The sequence below is a fragment of the Centruroides vittatus genome, unplaced genomic scaffold, assembly GCF_030686945.1.
Source record: "Centruroides vittatus isolate TY-2023 unplaced genomic scaffold, ASM3068694v2 contig_18, whole genome shotgun sequence".
In the NCBI taxonomy this organism is placed as follows: domain Eukaryota; kingdom Metazoa; phylum Arthropoda; class Arachnida; order Scorpiones; family Buthidae; genus Centruroides; species Centruroides vittatus.
In genome coordinates this window covers 4866264-4883931 of record NW_027121101.1, presented here as the reverse complement: position 1 = coordinate 4883931, position 17668 = coordinate 4866264, and the positions used below count along the sequence as shown (strand labels likewise).

The following is a 17668-nucleotide window of genomic DNA, read 5'->3' as shown; positions in this document are numbered from 1 at the left end:
TTGCTCTTTCAAATTGTCTTCTCTTATTTCATATTAGTTCCTTTATATCAATAAATAACCTAGTTGGTTTATTTTATTTAGAATCATTGATTAATTGGAAAATGTTTTATAGCATTTTAATCTTATTTGCAATCTTACCGGGGAACATGAATAGAGTGCCTGGGTTATACAGGAATGAAGTTCAAATTGTAAATGATATAAAATCTAGTCCTGGTCTGAGATTTTCAGGAATATGGTGTACTTGTAAATTGGTGTAACACTATGTTTATTTAAAACAGTCACTTGAGTTAAAGATCATTCATATTAGCAATTTTTATTAAATAAATATTAACTATCAGTTCTTCTTAAAGATGATCACTTAACTTATACTAGTACAATATAGTACTTACCACTATATTGTTTTTCCAATGTATAAAAAACATGCCTGAATATACTGTAATTTTGAGCGGATAACCTGTGGGTTTTCTGTGTTTGAAAGATAATTTGAAAGGGGTGCAGGTTATGCAATAGGGATAGCCAATTTTAAATTCCACTTGCAAGTTCATTCACACTATACAACTCTCCAGTGGAAGGCAACTGACTCACAGGACAGACAATTGTCTATTCATATATTTGTGGGAAATGACAGTTAAGTGTTTAACTGTACTCCTGCTGTTTTTACAACCCTGACCTATTTCAATAGATTAAGATTTAATTTTTAATAAATACTTGCAATTAAGATACAAATTAATTTCAGTCCAATACAAAATACAAACAGCTAAAAATAATTAAATTTTTATACAGTAATTATTTATGATTAAAAAAGCTTTTAGAAATAATTTTAATATCGATAATAAAATTATTTTCAGTTTAATTTTTTTCTGAGTTTATTTTATTATTATTACTGAACAAAAACTTAATGATAAAATAAATAAATACAATTTATTGTTTTTATTTTTACTTCTAATTTACATAATTGGGAAGTTCGTAAATGGTTGCAATTGAATTACGGGACTGATCAGTGAATATAGAGATTAATTTCTCAGTAGCCATTTCCCTGTTAAGTCTAAGTACCATACTATTATATATGCAAGTGTGTGCTTGTTTGTATATGTATGCCACTGTACTAAGCCATTGTTTTTGCTAATGCATGTATGGATTGAAAGTTATTTTAAATTTTATACAAATATTAGTTTGTAATGTAGAAATCCATTTTATATTAGAGTTTAAAAAATAAAGCAAAAAGGTAATGTTATCTTAGTTTCAATTTTGTTAATTATTATTGAATTAAATTTAATAATTATAATAATAATTATAATTTAAATAAAAATTAAATAAAATTATTTTTTAATGTTTTAATTATTAGTTATTGTTGGTCTAAGATAACAGTCTAATTGCATACTGTTTAGAAAAAATTGTTTTATATTATTTATTAACAGTTAGCCAAACTACATAGTCTGAATAATTTGGAAATTAATATGATTATAATAGAATATTTGGGATTGGTTGTTTATGTATATCCACAATGATTTGTTAACAGTAATGAAACAAAAAAAGCAATCTTTTAATGCTTAAGGTGGTAACTGCATGCCACTAATTATCTTGCTTTCAACAGATGCCCTACAGGTGTCATGCATACAGTAGGTAAGATTGTACAGAGACTTTATTTTTGTTCTTTCAATTTTCTTCATGGTGTATATCAGTGTTTCTCAAACTTTTTGGACTGCGACCCCCCCTTCTGCACTTAAAAATTTCAAAGGACCCCCGAAGAATAAGTGTGTCGAAAAACATCCCATAGGGAGGGGTTAGGCTCATATTTAAATATTTATATTATTTTTATTATTTATACGTGCAATTTATTTAAGTAAAAATTATTTTATATATTTTTTATTTCTATTATTTCTAAACATGAATCCATAGTAAATTTATAAAATATTTGAAAAAATTGATCTGGCATCAATTTTTCACGACCCCCACTTTGAGAATCACTGGTGTATATAATGCCTTAGCAGATTATATGCAAGCCATGGATTATCTGCACAAAATTAGTATTCAAAATCAGGTTAATTACCTGATTAGGGAAAAGAATCCAGAAGCAAAACCCTTAATTAGTGTCAATGACTTGTAATTCAACAGCTAAACAATTACCAGCAGAAGTAAAGGCTAGCTTACTATGTCAGTTTGACAATGTTCTTTTACACATTCCTGATTTGCTTGTTACACAAGTTTATAAGAAATAACTTTTCATTTACTTGTGTCTTCTACCAATATCTATTTGTAGGAATAAATTCTAAGTAATCTTCTGTTGATAAATACAGCTAAAATATTAAACTAGTGAAATGTTGTTCCATTCATTATTTAAATCTCAGTAAGAAATTACACAAATGAAGCTCTAGTTAGGAAGTGTTGAGGTAGCAAGACAAGTTTTAATATAACTGTTTCCAAAACTCAAAATAACTGAAACGAAATGGGAAAATAAATAATGTAAGTAACTAAATATAAATCTAATAAATCAAAGTAACTAATAAATCAAAAATTTTCTTTTGTTTTATTATGTCTTTAGTACCTTGTATGATCTCTTGTCTGGATACATGCAGCAATACAATTGGGCACTAACTATCCTATAACAGATTTGCTCACAGATGTTGTAACTGCTACCCCTGAGCCCTCATACTCATAGATAGCTGAAGCTGACATTTCATCTGGTCTCACAAATGTTTGATGGGTGACATATCTAGAGTCTGAGCAGGTGAAGGAAGTGTGGTAATGTGATAAACATTTCTGGAATCTTTAGTTGTGTGTATTATCTTGATGAAAATGGCTGTTTGCAGCCCTACTGTGAAAAACATGTGAGGACATAGGAGTTTCTAAAAATACCACTTTGCAATCAATATTCTTTGTATCACTATTAGGAATGACTGACTGTCATATGAAATGGCTTCCCAGATCAGCACACCAGCAGCAAGGGCAGTGTGCTAGTCAACAATAAAGGTAGGATTGAAGTGTTCACTGATGGTCCTCCACGCTTAACACAGTGGTTGCTCCTCACAAAGAACTAGATTCATTACTAAAGACAATAAGCAAGTATTCTGTAGCAGTGCATCTTTTCTGTCATGGCACCACTGTAAATGGAGCCAATGATGTTATGTGATAATGGCAATATATGTAGCAGGCTCTGTGCATATAAATTTGCCTATTTATGATAAAGGAAGAAACAGGGTTCTTTAACAAGGCTTCTATTTATCTCTGGATGATGGACAAAGAAGCTGTTGCAGCTGTTTGTTGTGTTTGTCTTGTGATCCAGATGATCATCTCTCCTGGTGATCTGTCTGGACATCCAAAGTCTGTCCACCATGTATCCATTGCCCCCAACATTTCACACTCGGGTGAGAACATCCCAGATGCAGAGCAGTTTAGCAAAATACCATTCTGCTTCCTTTAGCTTGATGCAGCCTTTCTCAAACTCTGTCAGCTATTCATAATGTCTTTGACTGTATTGTATAGGCATTTGAAGATCTCCAAATAACAGATTCATTGAAAATTCTGAACACAGTGCATCTTTTTGTAAGATACTGAGATAGCAGTTTTAAGGCACTCTGGTGACATTACCTGGTATTCAATCATACCACAACTATAATGATTTACTTACCTGTCTGAGATATAGCTGTGTGCAGAGTTTTGTAGTAAATGGACAATTCTGTCTGGATGCATTTTTTTTAATGAGTGTACTCTTAGATGATTAAATCATGTTATGTGGAAAGATGAGTGTGCTAGTAAAGAGAATTAAGATCTTAATGGTAGGTTTAAGAGCAATAGGAATAAGTCATGGAAATATTGGGTTCTAGTTGTTAGGAAAATAGTACTTTTTTCATTATAACTCATGTGTGGCACTGCATTCTAATGTTTGCACCATTTTCTGTTGGGTCATGAGTCATCCTGTTGCTTATGAAATGACAAAGGCTAACTGTGTTATGATTTCAAAAGAGGAATTTAAAGAATGCAAAAATTAAAATTAAAGTAAGAGTTTTGTTCTAAGATTAAAAAAAAAATATTTTTTTAATATAAATCTTTTCTTAAAAATAATTAATATTAATTTACAAATAACCTATTATTATCTATTGGTATGTAGATTAGTCCATCAATTCAGTATTTTCGGTTATACATACTGTTGAGGAGAATGTTATATTTGTTTACTATTTTCAATTTGTATAAGAATGAAGATGATGTTTTGTATTCTGCAGAATACAATATTAACTTTCTTAATGTTTTTTCAAAAAGGGTAATAAAATGTAGTTATGCTAAGTGAGTTAATAGTCAAGTTGGAATTGTAACAAAGTAATTTGTAGGTATAATTTTGTGTGGTTTTTTTTTAACTTTTCTCTGTGGGCACTGAGAGGGCCTCCTTTAGCAGGCCCATTATGGATTTGGTAATGGGGTAGCCATGTGGTGAGGGACAGGGCTTGACATGTCCGAACAGATCATCACCTGAAAAATTCCCAGTGGGAATTTTTTAACCCATCTGGATTTGATTCTCTGTCCCCCAGAGTGGTAGGCTTTTACCTTCGTTGCTTGGCCATTTGGCCATGGTGTGTGTACTAATGCATGGATGCACAGTGCAGAGAAGAAGAGTAGCTATTATTAGGATATATTGGAAGGCTAGAATAACAAACTTGTTCTTACTTAAAGGAGACAAGAAATGATTATTCTAAGTTTTTCTAAGTAAAATGATTACTCTAACTTTTTTGTATGGATGATAAACTTTTGATATGATATTGAAAAGCATATATGAATAATGTTGATCAACATAAAATAAAATTTTGTATATAAAATCTATTAAAATCAAATTGTATATTTTATTTTCCCCATCACTCTTTTTGCATTGCAGGCACTAAGAGGTCTTTTTAATCATATCCATTATGGGTTCAACTAGGTCTAGAATAGGGTAGGCTGGGTGATGAGGGATAGGGCTCAATATATTTGTAATGAAAAATTCTTGTTTTTTCCCAGGTGAGTCAGGCTGGCAAAAAAGCCAACCTGATTCAACCTAGATTTCTTAGAGCAGCAGGTTGACTGTAAAGGAATCAGCCTGCTGATTCTTTTACATCAACCTGCTGATTCTTTTACAGTAATATTCTGAACAATAATTTTTTCAATTTTTTTCATGTTTCTTATGAAATTATTTATAAATAAATATTAATGAGAGATGTTAAATTAATTTAATATTTGTAGTTTCAGAAGCTAAAACAGATAGTATTTTAGAAGCCTATGAAGTTGGATGCGAAAAACAAGGTGTAAAGCCTTTACCATGTATTGCACAACAACTTCAGGTAAAGAACTATTTGATATATGATCATTTTTAGAAAATTTTGTTACTTGGTATTCACTAGTACTTAAAAACAATTATTTAAAAAAAAATTTCATTTTTAAATTTTTGATTCTGAGAATCAATTTTTTACATTAAGATTAATAAATATAAAAATATTAAATTTAAATTTTAAGTTATTACCTCGATTTTAGATGTAGCTATCTGAACTTTTATCTTTATAAATTTAAATAGGGTAGATGTACCAGTTTTGGCCAGTGTACCGGTTCTGGCCAGAAAACAAATTTAACTTAAAAATATAATTACCACATATTCAAATCTGTCCAATGAAACAAACTTTTATTGTTAATTGTTCACACAGTTAACAATAAAAGTTTGTTTCGTTTGTGATTATATTTTTAAGTTAAATTTGTTTTCTGGCCAGAACTGGTACATCTACCCTATTAATAATTTAATCAGTTTTGTTCATTTAAATTATTTTAATCAAGTTCTTTAATTAAAGCAGCTTTAATTATTTCAAATGTAATTATTTGTTTAGAGGGGAAAAAATATAGTAAGTTGAAATAATTGAAATTAAATAATGTATAAAGTTATTATTATACTATGTTTAAAATTTTTAGTTTTAATTAAACATACTGTAATAGAGAGTGTTTTTTGATGCAAATATTAAAATGTTAAAGTTGTTTTAATGAAAATAAGTTACCGTATTTTACAGACTATAAGACGCACTTTTTTCTTCGAAAAAGTGCCCCGAAAATTCAGGTGCATCTTACAGTCCGTAAAATGTGGTAATATTGGTCATTTTTCATTAACAAGTAGTAATAACTTATCTATGTTAAAATGACAATCTAAATATATTTAACTTATTTATTTATATTATAGACATATAATTTTAACTATTACTAAAATCCAAAATCATTACAATTTATTGATTTTTAAAAATTTTAAATGTTAAAACTTTTTATTGAATTTAATGAATTTTAAATTATTATGAAATATACACCTAAGAAAACAAACATTGCAAAACAAACATTAGCAAATAACATACTATATTTTGTGTATTTATTATAAGAAGATAAAATAATTGTCACTGTAAAATATCAAGAGTCATGGCAATGACAATGTCAAGTATAGTTGTTACTGATGGATTAATACACAGGAATAAGGATGTGCAAATTCAGTCCCTTTCTCATCTCATCTATTCTGTCTATCTGAACTCTATACATAACTGAAGTGATTATTTCGACTAGGAAATGAAGTTATTTATTTGATTAGTTGAGTTTGGTATGCGAAGATTCTTTAGACAATTTGGATAGATGTGATCTTTTGATGAGAATTCCAATAATTTTAATAATAATGCAATAGTAACTGTAAATGACACATTTCTATTTGATATGTTAAACAAAACAATAAATTTTAATTGTTAATTCTGAAAGAGTGAAATAACTTTTGGAAAAGTAAATTTTACATTTAAAATTCTTTAAAAAGCATTTTTAAAATCTTTATAAATTAATCTTTCAATTAATGGCATTATTTAAAAAATTAAATAGTGATGATTCTCCATTACTTCTTAATCAAAAGTGTTACAAATTATACAATCATTAGTATGAATTATTAACCAAATTATAAATTTGATTATTTTCATGTTTTTTTAAATTTGAAATTATAAAAATAGGCAAAATACATACAAAATATTGGATATGTTTTATTTATTCTTGTAACCATTGCATTGTACTGTACATAGTTACATTTAATTAAAATGGAGATAAAAATTTTATTAACTTGCTTTTTATTACATTCAATTAGTAACTTCTTTATAATAATAATAATAATAATTATTATTATTATTATTATTATTATTATTATGCTGCAATAAATATTGCCACAAAACAAAAAAGAAAACATTGACGTGTTCAAATGGTTTGGTTTGGAAAAGTGTTTGTTGTTTGTTTTGCTCTTCCTTCTTTTTTATATTTTTTGCAAACTACTTTTTTGTTGTTAATCTGTTTGATAATCTGTTTTGTTGTTAGAAACAATCCTTAGTTTTGTGGCAATATATAAAAAGAGGTTTCTGAAAAGATTGAGAACCAGCTGTGTCTTAAAAACCCAAATATCTGAATTCAAGAGAGATCTAGCATTAAAATTGTTATATAGAAAATAGAATTGTGATGTAGAAAATTTATTGCCTATTATTAAGTTCAAAGTTAATGGACTTAGTGCTAGATAACAATTTAATACAAGAAGCTAGAATAGTTAATTAAAAGTGGAAAAAGCTTTGTCCTTAACAAGTCTACAAGGATTTTAATATCAAATCTAGTATATCACTCTATATTATATTAATATTTATTTTAATATTTTTAATCCAAAATTGATTTTTTTTGTATCTAATTAATTATTATTTATGAATTGTTAGATGTTTTTGTAACTTTAAATTTTCAAATTATTTTATTGTTATAAAGTAAAATTTTTTAAATTGCAACTTGAAGAATCCTTGCATATTAAATATAAAATTTTTAATAATGTTTTGTTTTTAGACTATTTTTGTGTTTAAACTTACTGTGATTTTTATTATTTAGTAACTAAAAATAAACTATAATTATGAATGTTTACTTATATGATTATTAGTTTCATCATGAATATTCAAACAATATGAAATAAGTGGAAAATTTAAAATAAATCTGAAAGCATAAGTGTGAAAGAAAGCTTGCTACAGCATCAAGAAGAAATCTGCAGAACTAAATCTAGAGTTAGGTGGTTGTATAACCATACAAATGATACTACATTTGATTATACCATATATTTCTAAATTATGTGTATTCTAGCAATCAGATTGGTAAAATTGTTTATTAATTTTGCCAGTCCAAAGGACATTCATCACTAATTGAAACGACAATTTCTCAAAATAAGAAGAAGAAGAAAAAGAGATCTTTGAAGAATATACTTTCTAACTAAATATTATTATAATTCATTTTTGAAGCTTTCTTTTCAATAAGAAAATGGACAAACAAGCATAATAAACAATTTTTCTGTTGTCAGTCATCATCATGTTTTAATGATGCTTGTTACTGTTTGCATATGATTGGGTACTCATTTCATTGTTCTCATTTTGCAAAATGGCAATGAGCAAATTTGTTATACAGAAATAAATAAATTTTATATTTTATATTTTAATTTTTATTGGTGAATGTATGTCTAAAATAAGCTTAAAAGTTCTCCATAACAGATGAGAACTGAATGATTAACTTTTGAATGTGTGTCAATTGGAAGTCATAAACATTAAAATTATTATTATTTTTTTTTTTTTGAGTTTTTTAAAATTATTATTACTATATATACATCAACATTGTGAAATCACAGCTCCCAGTTTATCAGCTGGTGTTAGTTGACATACGTTACAACGTTGTAGGTTATTATGAAGACAAGAACCTAGGATGTTGTTATGTATTGGCATAGTATATGTGTGGATCCTAGCAGTGTGGCCTTTTGTTTATTAACATTATTGCCATGGTTGTTAATTTACCAATTTAGAAATGTTTTCTGCAAAAACACAGTATAAGCAAGCTGCAGTTATTGTTTTGTATTTAAAACATTCTACATTTTTAACATCTATCAACATACAATTAAAAAATTCTTAATAAATTATAGTAAGCTGTTTATAGTGCCTTAATATTTTATTTTATTTTTTACATTAGATTATATGAAATATATATTTGTGTTTACAAAATGAAATATTTAAAATAACATGGTGATGAATTAATAAGTTTTGAGAATTATTTAAATTTGATCTTTAAATAATAATTTTAAATATTTTTTAGGGTATAAAAGCATTTGGTGGTAGAGAAAAGGACTTTAGTTTAAAAGGTAAAAATTATATTGTATTTCTGGATATATACATACTAAGAAGTTGTTGAATTATATAAAATGAATACAAGATCTTTTAATTAAAATTCTCATTATGAAGCTTGCAGTGATGCAATGTAAGACAATTAATTTAGATACAATTTTGTATAAAAATACAAAATTGTATTTCAACTCACAGGAATAGAAAATAATTGAATTTTTATAAATAATAATAATTATTATTATTAGGTATTAAATATTTCAAAATTTATGTGATCTATTTATAAAATTAATTTTAAAAAATTTTGAACTAGATAAAAAGTGTATTTTAATAAATATCATATTTGACTTTTTCAAAATAGAAATGTTTGTTGTTGTTGTTATTGTTTAAGTTGAGTTTTATTGAATCAAAGCTGTGTAATATTTAATCTAATGATATATATATATGAAAAATAAAAAATACTCTATGAGCATAAAAAATTACTAGAATGCATGGTGACTTTACAGAAACAGCCAGAACAAAACCTTTTGCATTGTTATTGCTTATAAAGAGCCATGACATGTTCTGGCATTTTAAAAAATGTCATGATGCAAAATTTATGCAGGACTTAAAAATGTCCACAACTCATTGCAGCATTATCAGCATACCACAACATGTTGTTATGAAATCAACATGAGGAATTTTTATCATATGCATACACCAATCTGCCATCTTATATATCATTAAGGAAGAAGAGTAGAACCAGTTTAAAGCCAACTCAGTCATTTGTCAATTGATCTGATGTCACATCAGTGAACACATCTGAGTTTTATCAGTTTTGCTCCAAGGAAGACCTACTTGAGTAGTTCTGTGCTCACAATGAGTTTATAACTACTGATAACAACTTCATTGACATACATGATGTGGTCTCAAGTTGCCTATTTCTTTGGTCAGTCTCAAATTTGGTCAAATACATTTAAGTAAGCAGGTCTTTGTAAGTTGCAATTCTGAGAGGTGCTGCATCCATAAAAAAGTTCAAATGTCTTTCAAAAGATATCAATTGTAATTTTAAGCATTATTCTAACAGTTCCTATAAAAATAATGGTGCTTGACTTGTAATTTTTAGTTATCTTACATATTCAGTCATATGTTATGAATTCTATTTGCTACTATAGAAAAAAAATGGGAAATGATCACGATACGTTGTAGTCATTTAACAGTACTGACACAAATTTCGCATTGTGGTTCTTTATAAGCAGCCAGGATCCAAAATTTCTTGTGACTTTTCTATAAAGCCATGTGTTCTGGTCATTTTTTTCCTACTCAGAGCATTTTTGATTTTTGAATATAACATATACTGGTGTGTATGTGTTATGGACTAAGTGATTAATATATGGGCATTATGAATAATGATAAACAAAATCGGGCACTATAATAAACTTCAGGTTTTTTTAATCATAATTTATCAGATTGGCCGGTCACTATGAATATTGTTATTACCTGGTCAGGCAATCTTGAGGAGTGATAATCTGACAGATGTGAGTGCTGATAAACTAGTATATGAGTTGTGTGTGCATATTGAGTTTAGTATCAAATTTTAAATTTATGCTACCAGTAATTAATCTTATTTTTACCTCTTAAAATAGTGTTTTCTTCTTTGAAAAAGTAATGATTATAGAGCAATTATTAAGTGATACGAATAACTGTTTCAACAACGATTAAATGAGTTAATAGCAGCAAAAGGTCAAAACAGTCAAATTTTTACAAAATTAGTGTATTTAACAATGATACAAAAAGTGAGAGAATCAAAAGTCAAAGTGACTTCAAAGTTACTAGAAGAATATCAGCATTTATGTAGATATGATGATGTATCTATCAGAGAAATAGAAAAATTAATTGTGCCTGTAAAAGAAAGTAATTTAATTAAATATTATATTTACACTGAAATATTTCAGATATTGCATGATGACCATATTGCTATTGGTGGCAGAAACCATATGGAAAGAGAATTAAGTATGAAATATAAAAATATTACAAGGGATACAAGGGATTTTTGGTGCATTGAGTATTTTACAAGGCAATAACAGCAGAGAATTTGCCAATAATGTCATCAAAGAATTAAAACTGGTGCATGGAAAGCCCAAGCACTCACAAAGTCAGGGCTCAGTAGAAAGATGTAATCAAGACATAGTTCTTGGTTGGAGATTAACAACACTAACAAATGGTCAGAAGGATTAAGTTTTGTACAACTGATGAAAAATCAAGCACATCATACCAGTATAAACTGCAGCTTCAATGAGGTCAAGTTTGGAGCAAAGTTAAAAGTTAGACTAAATAATTTTATACCTGATGAATCATTGACCAACATTAATACAGAAGATGGTTTAGAGAGACTTTTTAAAACTAATCAAAATGAATTTTTTATATAACAAAAATGACATTTCAGAAGATTCCTTTAAGTTGATTTTTTGATTGAAGTATAAATTTGTTAACATCAGTTTAATTGATACAGTTAATAATACTTACTTTTAAAAAATCTCATGACGTTTTTAAAATACTTTGAAATAATTTGCAAAAAATAAATAATTCTTAATTTTTAATGAAAAAAGTGAAGTTTAAAAAAAGAAAATCAAATTACCCAAAGGAAATGTAGCTGTATTCATAATATCTGGTCAATTTAATAAATTAATCAATATTTATCAGGCTATGTGGCCATTTTAGTTATTATTCATAATGGCTGGGCATTATTTATAATGCTCTATTAATCACTTTGTCCATAACATATATATAAAACTAAAACTTAATACTAATACAGTAAATCTAAAAATGTATGAATAATAGTGATTACTATAAAATTTTTTAGCAAATCTATTATAAAATAGACCTGTTTTGATTCCTCACTTTATAGCCTTCCACTTTTACAAGTAGTATAAATTTTCTGTTATGATTGGTGTATTTAAGTATGTGTTTTCTTCTTCCATTTGATAAAATGTATTATTGTTCAAAATTTATTTCAGGAATAGAACCAATTTATGGCAGGGAGCTATATAAAATTAGAGCTTGATTAATGATGGTTTTCCAGGAACTAATTATATTGTAAAGTGTGGAAGTCAGCTATAGTTGTTTTTATCAATTTTTAAAAATTAATTTAAAATTTAATGAATAATATATTCCATATTATTCATTAAATTATTCCTTTAAATAACAAATTATTCCATTTGACATATAAATATGAATATTAAATACAAAAGTGAATATTATAAACTATTATATTCACACTAGATAATTGTTGCTTAGAATAATGAAGTATGTTGTTTAAAATTAATAAATAGTGTGTTTGTAAAAACTGACATGTTTTGTTTTTTATAATACGTATAAAATATTATTTGTGTGTATATTTTTTTAACTTATTTATAGTCAAACATTTATATGAATTCTATTATAATTTTTAAATGTAGGTGAAAATTTAGACTTACGACATTGTGAAGCTTTAGAAGAAATTTTTAAGAGGGTTCAGTTTAAAAAAGTAGATTTAGAAGAATGTCATTTAGATGATGAGGTAAAATAAAATTATTCTAATTTAAGGTATACAATGCAAAACTATACTGTTTAATTAATAATAATTTTGTTTAATAAAAGCATTTTACTAATTAAAATGAAATAGAAAACATATATTTGATACTACCATACTGCATTTTATTATAAATTATATTGTGTGCATGAATGTGTGATATGAGATATGGCAAAAAGAAAATGAAAAAATTATATATTGATCATGCAGCATATTATTGTGTAGTGCTATCATGTAATTTGGCACTTATCTGGAGTCTCTTAATTTGGCTGGAATGTATTTTATTTAAAGCATTTCTAACATTGTGTATCACAGGTAACAAATAGGTGCCTTTTGTATCAGTTGCCATGTTCTACTAGTGGCTCAACAAATTAATAAAATTCATTGTTATTTAGTTTGGCTGAATTTTTTATTAGGAATTAATCTTTGGTATACAGCCACAAAACACTACCAATGTATACCATATTTGGAGCATAAGCAATGATGCAAATTATGCTGGATGCATTTATGTTGAGAAAAAAAAACAAAATGTATCATTATATTACAGTGCAGTACCATATTCATACCCTAGGCATCCGATTCTTATAAAAATGGTATCTAAAATAAAATGATAACATAATCAACAACCAAGTCTAGTTTTCCTGCCTTAATTTTTGACCCGAAAGTGGAGGTTTAATCTACTAACTATTAAAATATTAATCTAAATATAGCCCAAAAAATCCAGCATATAAATATGCTATTTCACTTTAATTTTTGTTATAAATAATGAAACACTAAAAATATATACAGTCAAACCTGTTTTTATGCGGGGATAGGGACGCATAAAAGAAAATGCATTAAAAAAAATCGCGCGAAACTTCACGAGTGGCTATAAAAAATAGTTTTCGCAACACAATTAAAAAAATACTTTTTTTATGTGGTGAATAGGGACTGCATAAAAAAAGTCTCACGTAGAAAATAACTCGAAACCGTATGAAATAACTAGGAATTGCTTTTTTAACTCCTTGGGCCTTTTTCTGCAACACCTAATGGGGGAAAAAATCTTCTAAGAATTTTAATTTTTATATTAATTAATTATTTCCACTTAAATACGAATCTAACATTAAAAAGTTAAAAATAATCGTTAAATAATGATTTTATTTGATAAATATAGCTGCAGGAAGTGTTATTTCATTTAACAAGGCGTGAAATTTTACACCTGCAGTCTAAAGCTGGAGGGGAGCTAACTTACCGCATCTGTTCAAATATAACATAATATTTATGGTTTTTATGCTATTAAAATAAGAGGGGACCGAAATAAACGTATGAGAAAAAAATTTTACTGGATAAAAAATGAAAAAACCTGCTGATGTCATAGAAAACCACCAATAGAGTTTTTAAACATTTTACAGGAGTCAATTATGTTCCAATTTGATTGAAATTTTCATATACCGCACAAAAAAAATCGCACAAATAAAAATCGCACAGAAACAGGTTTGACTATATTTTGAGTCACAGATGGTAGTTGGCAAGCTAAATTTAAAGATTATAATAAACCATCATTTACCACATGAGAGGATATGAAAAAAAAACAAACTTGTTATAATGATCTATCATAAATATTATCTTTAATGTTGTGCATTTAAAATCAAGTTTAGATGCACAGCATCTCACAAACAGCGTATGTTTCAGGTAAAACACCAAAAAAATTGCAAGATCTGCGTTAAATCTCTTCTTTGATAATTTATTTTGATATAAATATCTTTTCGTTTATTACTTTGAAAGGAGGACTTGGATATTATATGATGCTTCAAAATGTGTGTATTTTTCTATGGATGATCTGGGGTTCTTTTCACTGAATAAATATCTAGTGACACAAAAATAGTTCAAACCTTGATGAAATAAGACAGAAATTGCTATGCTGGTGAAAATTTTTTATTTTTCTTGAATGAGTTTCTAGATGGCAATAGTCAAAATAACAATGAACACCTTCAAAATGAACCAGTGTTCCCTAAGACCAAGTAAATTACTTTGTCTAAAATTATGAACGAGTGAAATTCCCATTCTTGAATTTAACTGATTGCACTTTAAATTTTGGGAGACAGTCTATATGTGAATGTATTTTTATGTTTTTATACAATTAAAAAAGACGTCTTTTAATTGGAGACCACATTTCAATATGTGTTTCTTTTTAAATGGGGAAAAGACTGACAGTTTGTTTTTATCTTAAGGCATAATCTTCTGGAGGGAGAATGTTTCAATTTTATCAGATGTGATTTTTTGTTGGGTTCATAAATGGAAATTGAAGAATATGTTAAATATTGCATCAAAACAAAATTAATTAGAACTAAATAATTGACAGAGCTTGTTAAATACAGCACTCTAATATCAAAATGTGGAAATTAAATAATTTATATTTTTGTTTGCATCCAAAACTTTAATTGTATATATAAATATTGCAAACCATTGTATTAGATTAATTTTGGTAGAATGATTTGTTTGATATTTATTTTACCATTGTGATAAAATTGAATCAACAATCAACTGATTTTATTTGATGATGATGATACTATTATTTAGTAATATAGAAATAAATTTGTATTATTTCAAATATTCAAAAATTGTTGGAAATTTTAATAATATTAAAATTTAAATTAAATATTTAATTAATAATAATATATTTTTATTAAGATAATTTAATAATAATTAATCTAAATTTTTAGGGTGCTGCAGCATTATTTGATATGATAGAATATTATGAATCTGCAAACCAACTAACTTTGTCACTTCTGAAAAATATAGATTCTCGTAGCTGGCAAGCTTGTTCAAGAATGTTAAAAAAGGTAAAGGAATACTTGGTATTTTAAACTTTTTTAATCTGATTTTTCAAATTGTAAACTCGCTCTCTTAATTTATTATTTCAGACTCCATCGTTACAGTATTTGAGTACAAAAAATATGGGTTTAACTGAACAGTGTCTTTTGACTCTTGGTCGAGCTTTGCGTCTGGGCTCAAATTTAGTTACGCTGCATATGGAAAATTGTGGTCTATCAGGAAAATTACTAGTTATATTAGGTATGATTTATCTAAAAAAATATGTAAAATTTAATATTTTAAAATGGCAATGTAAAATTAGTTTTAAAATATACCTTAAGTATTTTATATTTTTTATTCTGAATTCAATATTTTTTAAAATTTTATATACTTCAGGAATAATTTTGTTTAAGAATATAAACTAAAGAATAATTTATATACTAAAGAATAATTATGTACATTAAGTTTTTGTCTCTAATGTCTTTGTCTTCATTTAATTAATGTTTGATACATTAATACAAAAACAGAGTAGTCAATTTCAGCCTTTATAAAATACTTATACTATTAATGCTTAACTATACATTATGAATACATTTTCATTTTTAAAGTACATATTTACATTTTAAATCAAAAATGAGAAATGTTACAAATTCTATTAATAAATTTATTTACTAAACATAAAAAAACTTATATATTTAAAAAAGTATTATTTAGCATAAGTGTCATAAAGTAATTGATTTTAAATAATATTTTCAAAAATTTAACAAGAAATGAAATATACACTTTTATAAATTATAGCTTTCCTTGTTGTAACAAATTATTAACAGTTTAATTTTAAAAACTGTACTTATGCAATAATGTACACTATATAAGTGTAAGTTTATCTCTCTGTAAATAATTCTTTAATTGTTCATTAAAATTAATGACAGGCTTATCTGCAATGTCAAGTCATTTAATTATTAGATTTATCAAATTCAATTTATACAATCTTCCAGAGAATTTTGCAGTACTTATTAAAAATACTCATATGTTAGATCTATATTATCATGTTTAGGTCAAAACTAGTTAAAGATACACCATTTGTGTGAACTTCATGATGATTTTTTAAATTTGTATAGTTTTTAATTATTGAAAATTAAGTGATGATATTACATCTATAGGAATACTTTATCTAAAAGTTAGTTTATTGATCACATTCAGATAAAATTTTTGTTTAGATGTAATATCATCATCTATAATTATTTAAAGGTATTATTTAAGAATCTAACACTTTAAATAGAAAAATAATTTCAAAGAATAAACTTTTGAATATAAAATATCAAATTTTTATTGCGGTTACTTGTTAACTTTTACTTATACAGTGGTGTCTCAAAGACTTGACTCTCGGTAAGTTTACATTCTGTAAAACTTGTTGTATCATTCAAAAAAATACATGTAATCTAATTTTTACCTCTATAACTTGACACTAGGATCAAATAAGTTATTGTTCTTCACTGATGATGCTTGATATAAGTGTTAATTCCATGTGTTAACAAAGAATACAACCCTTTTTTCAAGGTGTCGCTGCCAAAACATCTTGCCATGAATGTTGCTAACTTGAATGTAGCCACAGAATAGACAATATTTTTTAAATTAACATTTAACTACAAATAGAAATAGTCACTATTGGTACATAGTTAATACATATATGAATTTGCACATATTATACCTTTAAAGACATTTTGCCATTTAGACTAATATCGTTGCTATGTGTGGGTTCACCAGGAGGTCGGACGGAGTTGGACCTCCTTTTTCTCGGTCAACAGGTCGGTAAAACCTGCCCATGGTCAAGGATGGCTGTCCAGTCTGGAACTAATTGCTTGTCAGGTCGAGTGGAGGAGGAGAGTGAGCTCGTTGATAAGACAGAGGCGGTATTCGAATAAATGACACCAGTTAAAATAACAAACAGAATTTATTGCTAGACAAAAGGACAGTTACACAGGATAACATAGATAGAACTATTACGTGCTAACTTAGGAGGTTACGCGCCCGAGAGAGAGTTTACAAATTAGTGGTCGTCATACCTCAACAAGGATCGTCAGAGGACTGAGTCAGTTCGAAATCCAATCGGCAGTGGCGTAGAGGCTTCGAGTTCGAATAGAGGCGGGAGCCACAACGACCCCTCTGTCCTCGCTCCCCTCCT

The 17668-nt window shown here is 27.2% G+C and overlaps 1 protein-coding gene across 1 annotated transcript in view; it reads left to right on the top strand.

Annotated features, from left to right (window-relative positions):
• LOC136969614 (protein phosphatase 1 regulatory subunit 37-like) overlaps positions 1-17668 on the top strand; it is a 56167-nt gene that overhangs the window by 8939 nt on the left and 29560 nt on the right. The window contains exons 2-6 of the mRNA XM_067263855.1: positions 5209-5306; positions 9118-9163; positions 12581-12681; positions 15396-15515; positions 15597-15747. Of these exons, the coding sequence (XP_067119956.1) occupies positions 5209-5306; positions 9118-9163; positions 12581-12681; positions 15396-15515; positions 15597-15747 (516 nt within the window). The remainder of the gene's footprint in view (positions 1-5208; positions 5307-9117; positions 9164-12580; positions 12682-15395; positions 15516-15596; positions 15748-17668) is intronic.